Source organism: Oryzias melastigma, unplaced genomic scaffold (genome assembly GCF_002922805.2).
Source record: "Oryzias melastigma strain HK-1 unplaced genomic scaffold, ASM292280v2 sc00328, whole genome shotgun sequence".
NCBI classification, from domain to species: Eukaryota; Metazoa; Chordata; class Actinopteri; order Beloniformes; family Adrianichthyidae; genus Oryzias; species Oryzias melastigma.
The window spans coordinates 118,535-127,440 of NW_023416931.1; the positions used below are offsets into that span (position 1 = coordinate 118,535).

Below are 8,906 nucleotides of genomic sequence, written 5' to 3' on the forward strand. Positions count from 1 at the left end.
TGTCTGAATGTTTATATGGCGGTATAATGAAAAAAGCTGGAAATGTTTGTTTAGCTACTCGCTGTCAGGGTGTGTAGACAGACCCCAGAGCAGAGCCAGACTGGATGTACAATATGTGAAGATTTATTGGATTGACAAAGAAACAAACTAAAGAGCAGACTGGCGGTGGAGGCAGGAGGCTTGACCAGGAACAATTGTCTCGTAATTCAGTGCTGAACAGCCACTGGTCATGGTCTGGATTCATCTTTTGATCCATCAGACTGGTTTGAACCATAGACAGTCTAAAAATACTAGACTTCTCGAGCCATGAGGTCCCCCATTGTAAATGCATTACCTCCACTCCTCGTGAAAGTAGCCCACCGCTTTCACCGTCAATTCCTGAAACGGCTATCGCCATTTGCAACCCATCTTCAGTGATTGGTCTGAGTCTTTGTGAGTCATAGCTGAGTCATGAATCTATAGGAAGTACTGTCGCCAATGTAGAGTTAGTTTATTGAGAGTGTCCTCCTCTTTCCACGCCTCGACCACGAGACCGCTGATGTAAACAGCTTCTACTTTAATAACACCGGAGAATTGTACAAGTCATTGTTCAAGTCTTTGAGGGAGAACCATTCCAACATTTGATTCTGTCAGCGGTCCTTTTGGATTTACTTACATTTATTCATTTTTGTCGAGATAAAAGGAGCATTTGGGTGACGCCGCTGCAGAGCGGCGCGCGGCCCCCCCTCGGGAGCAGCAGCAGCAGCAGCTCGTCTCTTCACATGCGCTGCTATGTTACAGTCTGATCAGATGCACGTGAGAAGCGCGTTCAGCGATATTTATAATAAATAACCATCCCAACAAGTGAACAGCTGGATCTTTATTCTGTTTGAAAATACAACAACATCCATTGAAGTTTGTCTCGTGCTCCTCAGCAACTGCATCTAATTCAGGCTGAAGCTGGAAAAGTGAAGAAGATTAAACTTTGGTTGGTGATTTTATGGAGGAGCTGTACCATTCCGTTTGATACAGAACTTATAATTTATAAGCTACAATCCAAACAGTGAAAAAAAAGAAAAACGAACGTTAAACAAACAAAAAAGTAAAAAGCACATAACCTCAGAGTGAAATCTATTTCTACAGAGTAAATCCTCATCTAAAAATGTCGACAGCATGCTCCTCTTGTTGTTTTAAACTGCTGCATCGGTACATTCCATTGAGGAAAACAACAGTAGGACAATGATTGGTACATTGTTGAATTGTAAAGTAGGTGTTAAAAGGTCTTCACGGACCGCATTGATGAAGTCTGCTCCTATTGGCTACCCATCATCTGTCAATCAAACCCCCCAGACGTTCGACGTCAGACCCACAAACGGTTATTGAGCCATCTTCTTCTTTTCCTTACGGCTTTGATCCCTTCAGGGGTTGCCACAGCGAATCAGTTTCCTCCATCTAAGCCTGTCTTCATTCACTGCATCCATAAACCTCCGCTTTGGTCTTCCTCTAGACCTCTTTCCTGCAGCTCTAGACTCAGCATCCTTCTACATATTCACTGTCTCTCCTCTGAACATGTCCAAACCATCTCAGTCTGGCCTCTCTGACTTTATCTCCAAAACCTCTAACATGTGCTGTCCCTCTGATGTATTCATTCCTATTGAACCATCTGATTGGTCGATTTACAACTCGAATAACTTGTGATAATGAAAAAGAAATATTAAAAAAAAATTAGGATTAGAAAAAAGAAGTTAAGCAGAAAGCAGCAGAGGAAGAATGATTATTCTGACATTTAAAATGACTGTGAAATAACTGTCTGTTTCTCAATGGAAGTCAATGGGACTTTGGCCTTTTTGTAACCCAGTGGTACTTCCTATATGGAACACGGAAAGAGGGGGGTTTGCTCAGTCCAGTTCTTATATACAGTCAATGGTATGAATTCGGCACCCGGAACCTTCTGCAGGTACGTGTTTCCGGGGGGCTCTTTAGCAAAGCGGCAATGTCAAATTCCCGGTTCTATGATGTTATGGCGGTTCATCGTTTCTGAATATTCTCAGAAGGACATTTCCCGCCGGGGGTCCAGACGTAAAGGGAGGTTTAACTAGCGGAAGGTTCGTCACCGAACCGGCTTGAAACTTGGAAACTCGTCCTGTTATTAAACCGTCATCTTCATCCGAACGAGAACAACAAACTATCAAAGATGCATTCCATGCTTACTTGTAACGCGCGGAACTTCCGCCTCTTTGCTTTAGCTCGAAACCGTCGCTTCTGCCCACAAGTCCCCCCCCCCGTCCTCCTCCGAACCGCGTCCGCCGCAGCCGGCCCACCGTTCTTTTGCCGCCGTTCGGTTCCCAGCCCCGCACCGACGGCCCCCCCGCGCCGTTTCCACACCTCGCCGCGCAGGAGCGCCGCGCCGGCCCCACTGCTGTGGCTGCTCCTGAAACCTCTCCAGAAGGTCGCAGCGATGCTGCTGGGCAGGTAACAGCATCACCTGAGCTGCTCAGGAACCATGAGGTCCAGAGCCACAAAGAACCAGAGGTTTCCTCCAGGCCGGCTCACCTGTGACCTCAGCTGACTGAAGCATTCACTCGGAGCTCTCTCTACTCTCCCGGTTTGGCCATTCTCTGCACTATTTGCGTTCAGATGTTCCGTCTGTTAGCACAGTGTTGGTACCACTATTTAGATCCTTATTTGTTGAGGTTAGAAAGGCGTCTGTAGCTGCGTGGAGTTCTCTACTGGACACTGTTTCTTTTTAGGAAAATCAAACCCTTTCTATATGGTCAGTTTAAAAATACTTTTAGATTTTATGAAACACTTTCAAATAGTTGATGAGTTTTGTAAATCCTTTTATGATCTGTTTTGTAAATGTGAAGGCTCAAAGAAATGATTTATTCAAACTAAGAGGAAATGGATGGTTTTAGAGAGAAACGGTAGAATGAAGGGTAACTATGGAGAGAAAATAGACTGATTTGATTTGTGCGTAAATTTGGATTTGTGCGTGCATATTCTTGATTTATAACTCATAATATGTTTTGTGCATAAGTAAAAACTGATAGACTGATGACCAGCCCTCGCGACAGAGGCTTGTGTCGGAAGTGCTGTCAGAGGAGCTGCAGCAGATCATAAGCACTCTTTTCTCGAAAATATTTTTCTTTTTAAAGGGATAAAAACATTTATTTAGACTTTTATATTCATTATCAGGGATATTTTTTTTAAAAGTGGGAAAATGTAAAGTTTCACCGGATATTATTCACAATCTAAGTTTAAAACGGCTGATAAGAAAACTCTGATGAACCAGCATTCTTGTAGTACTTGAGCGCATCACTCACGGATGGATCTGTGAAATAAGTCTCGCCATACACCTGTGAGTAACTGAGGTTTCGCCTGTGCATAAGATTCGTGTGTCATTTTTAAAGATTTTTGTGTGTAATTAGTTTCAAGCTGTTGTAATTTTAGTTTGTGCATGTGTGAATTGTGTTTTGTATTTTTTTAACTTTGTATTTTTTTTTTACTTATGCACAAAATGAGTTACAAATCAAGAATATGCACTCACAAATTGGAGTAAGTTTATTTTCTCTCCATACATAACACTTTTTAAGATTCCTTATCAAGCTTTATTAATACTAACATTATTAATGTGTTTACAGGGTATTAGTAAGACATTTATCAGCACAATAAGCCAAATAAGGTAAATTAACATACTTTGTCAGATTCATTAACATCTAACATGAGTCATATTAATAAACTGCTTACAAGCTTATAAAATGTATGAACTATCTTCATCAGCATTATATCAAGGGTTTTGCAGCATCTCATCTAAAAAGTTACCGAATTAAGCAGTTGGGCAGCATCAGGGGGTCCACCGCTCCATTTCCTTCCTGTTCTCAAATCTTTCTCTTTGCTTTGTCTGAAACCTGCCAGAAAGGACCAGATTCAGAAGATTCCATATGTTGATATCAGATCAGAAGTAAATGTCAAGATGCATAAACCAGCTGGTCTTTGTGAGCAGGAGTCTGAGGAAGTGGTGGAATGCTCTACCTGAGAACCGCCGAGAGCTAATGCGAGAGTGGGTCCTGAGGCGCCGCTGGCCTCTCACTGGCGGGGTGGCTGTTGCTGTGGTGCTTGTGGCCCTTCTCCTGCTGACGCACCTAGATGAGACCCCACTTACAGGACGGGTGCGTCTACCGCTGTTCAGCAGAGAGGCGTACCTGGAGCTGGCTGCTCTGACTGCAGAGGGGGTGAGACAGGAGGAAAACGTCAGCATCTTCCAGACCAGGGGTCACCAACCTTTTTGAAACTTGGGGCTACGTCATGGGTACTGAATCATACGAAGGGCTACCAGTTTGAAATAATAAATTTTCCTTAGTTTCCCTTTAGTTCTACATTATTAATAATGAATAATGACACTTCTCTATGTGAAGACACTGATTTCTTAGCATAATTATCAATAATGACAACAAGCTAGGAAACAGATATCAATATTCAGAACTTTATTAATCTCAACAGATCTTGTCACATTTTGAGGTAATGACCAAATGAAATGTTTTTAACAAAATTATAACTTATTAATTAATTATTATTAATTAATTATAACTATAATTAGTGGATACGCTCCTCAATTGCTTTAATTCAGTCTCATGCATCCGTCCCTTTATTTTCCTTAAATCTCTGAACAGGTTGATTGACAGATCCCACAGCAGGCAAGAATCTGCGCACGGTGCGTTCACTGACCTCTGGACATAAGCGAACAGCGACTCGGCCCAGCCCAGTCCGCTAAACTTTGTCATTTTTAAACAACCCGCAGCAAAACAAATGAGTTTTTCAGAGAAAACGTCGACACTATTCAATCACTCGATTATATCCGGATCAGTGCCGGTGTTCTATGTTTTCTCTGATAAACTGCTTTGTTTTACTGCCGATATCCGGGGCTCAGTGAACGCACCATGCAAAAACACTCAGCAGCCCTGGGTTCTGTTTCATTACACATGAAACTTTAACCAAATTCTAGGAATTTAGAAAAAACAGTATCGCAATGACACGGTTTCATAATAATGCAATAAAACACAAACCAACTCATGCGATAAGTCATAAACACGGCAATATCTGTTTTTTTTATTTGATTCACTAAAAAGGACCATTTGAGTGACGTCACAGCAGTGTGGTGCGTGCATGCCGCGCTGGCTCGCACAGCGAGTCCACTGACAGTCTCAGATGCAAGTCAGAAGTCTGTTCAGTGGTATGTAAAAGAATGTCCAGAACAAGTATTCAGGCTGCAGAAGTGCGGCTACCGATGAAGCAATGAGGAAATCTTGGTTATTGATTTTACAGAGGAGATGCACGATCAGCTGTGACGCTGATCTCTCATGTCCTCTGCCATGCTGTACTCGGACAGACACTTCAGAAGCGCATTTAATTAGAAAAAAAGTCAATTTCCATTACAGTTCTGCGAAAAATATCCATCCAATTTCAATACGCCCCCAAAACCAGCTCCTCTACACGCAATAACTTTTTTTCGAAAAATGTGAGGTTTTTTATTTTTTTGTAATCTGTGTTTCCATCAAAGATAACTTCTTCTTCTTTTCCTTTCGGCTTTTCCCTTCAGGGGTCGCCACAGCGAATCAGTTTCCTCCATCTAAGCCTGTCTTCAGCATCCTCCACTCTTAACACCAGCCACCTTCATGTCTTCATTCACTGCATCCATAAACCTCCTCTTTGGTCTTCCTCTAGACCTCTTTCCTGGCAGCTCTAGACTCAGCATCCTTCTACCAATATATTCACTGTCTCTCCTCTGAACATGTCCAAACCATCTCAGTCTGGCCTCTCACTACAAATCACAATATCATCTGCAAACATCATTGTCCATGGTGATTCCTGTCTAACCTCATCCGCCAGTCTGTCCATCACCATCGCAAACAGGAAGGGGCTCAGAGCTGATCCCTGATGTAATCCCACCTCCACCTTGAACTCCTCTGTCACCCCTACAGCACACCTCACCACTGTCTTACAGCCCTCATACATGTCCTGCACTGCTCGGACATACTTCTCTGTCACTCCAGACTTCCTCATACAATACCATAGTTCCTCTCTGGGCACTCTGTCATAAGCTTTCTCCAGATCTACAAAGACACAGTGGAGCTCTCTCTGACCTTCTCTGTACTTCTCTATCAACATCCTCAAAGCAAATGTTGCATCTGTAGTGCTCTTTCTTGGCATGAAACCATACTGCTGCTCACAAATGTTCACTTCTGCTCTTAGTCTGGCTTCCACTACTCTTTCCCACACCTTCATTGTATGGCTCATCAGCTTTATTCCTCTGTAGTTACCACAACTCTGCACATCTCCCTTATTCTTAAAAATGGGCACCATCACACTTCTCCTCCATTCCTCAGGCATCTTCTCACCACCTAAGATCCTGTTGAACAACCCGGTCAAAAACTCCACTGCCATCTCTCCTAGACACTTCCATACCTCCACAGGTATATCATCAGGACCAAGAGCCTTTCCACTCTTCATCCTCTTCAAAGCCCCTCTCACTTCACCTTTACTAATCTTTCTTACTTCCTGCTCCACAACCGTCACCTCTTCTACTCTTTGTTCTCTCTCATTCTCTTCATTCATCAACTCTTCAAAGTATTCTTTCCATCTTTCCATTACACCACTGACACCTGTCACCACATTACCATTCCTATCCTTGATCACCCTAACCTGCTGCATGTCCTTCCCATCTCGATCTCTCTGCCTTGCTAGTCTGTACAGGTCAGTCTCTCCCTCCTTACTACCCAACCTAGCGTACAAGTCATCATAAGCTCTTTGTTTGGCCTTTGACACCTCTACTTTCACCTTACGCTGCATCTCCCTGTACTCCTGTCTACTCTCCTCAGTCCTCTCAGTGTCCCACTTCTTCTTAGCTAGTCTCTTACTCCGTATACACTCCTGCACCTCCTCATTCCACCACCAAGTCTCCTTATCAACTCTCTTTCCTGATGACACACCAAGTACACTCCTACCTGTCTCCCTGATCACATTAGCTGTAGTTATCCAGTCATCTGGGAGTACCTCCTGACCACCCAGAGCCTGTTTCAACTGTTTCTTAAAAGTCATGCAACAATCTTCTTTTTTCAGCTTCCACCAGTTTGTCCTCTTCTCTGCCTTTGCCCTCTCTTTCTTCATCTTCTTCACCACCAGAGTCATTCTACACACCACCATCCTGTGCTGTCTGGAAACACTCTCACCAACCACTACTTTACAGTCACTGATCTCCTTCAGATTACACCGTCTACACAAGATGTAGTCTATCTGTGTGCTTCTACCTCCACTCTTATAGGTCACTCTATGTTCCTGTCTCTTCTCAAAGAATGTATTCACTATCGCCATTTCCATCTTTTTTGCAAAATCAACCACCATCTGTCCTTCTACATTCCTCTCCTGGATACCAAACCTGCCCATCACCTCCTCATCACCTTGGTTTCCTGCACCAACATGACCATTGAAATCTGCACCAATGACAACTCTCTCATTTCCAGGGATGCTCATCATCACTTCATCAAGATCCAACCAGAACTTCTCCTTCTCTTCCAGCTCACATCCTACCTGTGGGGCATACCCACTAACAACATTGAACATGACACCCTCCATTTCTATCTTCAGACTCATCACTCTATCTGACACTCTTTTTACCTCCACAACACTCCTAACAAACTCCTCCTTTAGGATAACTCCTACTCCATTTCTCTTCCCATCTCCACCATGATAGAACAACTTGAACCCTGCTCCTAAACTTCTAGCCTTGCTACCTTTCCACCTGGTCTCCTGGACACACAGTATGTCTACCTTTCTCCTCTGCATCATGTCCACTAACTCTCTACCCTTTCCTGTCATAGTTCCAACATTCAAAGTCCCAACTCTCAGTCCAACACTAGTGACTTTCCTCTTCTCTCTCTCCCTACGAACCCGCCTTCCTCCTCTCCTTCTTCCACCAACAGTAGTCCAATTTCCACCGGCACCCTGTCGGTGAACAGCACCGATGGCGGTCGTTGTTAACCCGGGCCTCGACCGATCCGGTATGGATTTCGTAGGTCTGATTTCATATGTCTATGAAATAAAGTATGACTTAGCTCGCGCAACTGGCGCGATCCCCCCCGGGGTCTGAGATCCAGCGCCGTCCGCCTCCCCGAGGTGTAGCTTCGCCGGGCGGCGGAAAAATTTACAGCTGTGCATCTGGGCGGCGTCCACAGGCAGCGCCATGAGTAGTGCAGCGGCAACCAGCCCACTCCTACTCCCAGCCCTGCTCTTGCTACAGGAGGCGACCAGCCTCCCCTCCTCACGCAGGAACGGCTCCTCCTCTCTAACTATCTTCACCGCCAGCAGCCCTACCTGGCAGCAAGCGGCGCACTCCCCCCGAAGGATTGAGTGGCTGGCTGCTCTGGCGAATGCTCTCCCAGCAGCATGCTGCTGCCTCTCCTTCATCAGTTCCAAACAAGCTGTGATGACCACCACCTGTGCTGCTCTCCCCGCCCGCCTCTTCAGAGCAGGACGGCGAGCCCACATCACACACGATTAGCTGTGACGTTGATCTCTCATGGCGCCCGCTGTTCTGTACTCGGACAGACACTTCAGAAGCGCATTTAATCAGAAAAAAGTCAATTTCCATCACAGTTCTGTGAAAAATATCCATCCATTTCAATACGCCCCCAAAACTAGCTCCTCTACACGCNNNCCTTCCTGACACAACCCTCTGTATTTATCCGGGCTTGGGACCGGCACAATGAGACCCTGGCTTGGGCCCCCTCGTGGCTACATTTTTCCATCAAAGATAACTAATAATCAAATATTCTCGGTGTCTCCATGTGGGAAAGGGAGAAGGGGACGCCTTATTCTTTGTTATTAGCTGCATTTCCATCACACATTTGCCCAAAACTTTATGGAAATTCTAG

The 8,906-nt window shown here is 44.6% G+C and overlaps 1 protein-coding gene across 1 annotated transcript in view; it reads left to right on the top strand.

Moving 5' to 3' along the window:
• Nucleotides 1–1,886: 1,886 nt before the first annotated feature.
• Nucleotides 1,887–8,906, top strand: part of oma1 (OMA1 zinc metallopeptidase) — a gene marked incomplete in the record, with an annotated part of 21,471 nt that continues 14,451 nt past the window's right edge. Inside the window, 2 exon segments of the mRNA XM_024261826.2 lie at nucleotides 1,887–2,451; nucleotides 3,983–4,211. Of these exon segments, the coding sequence (XP_024117594.1) occupies nucleotides 2,174–2,451; nucleotides 3,983–4,211 (507 nt within the window).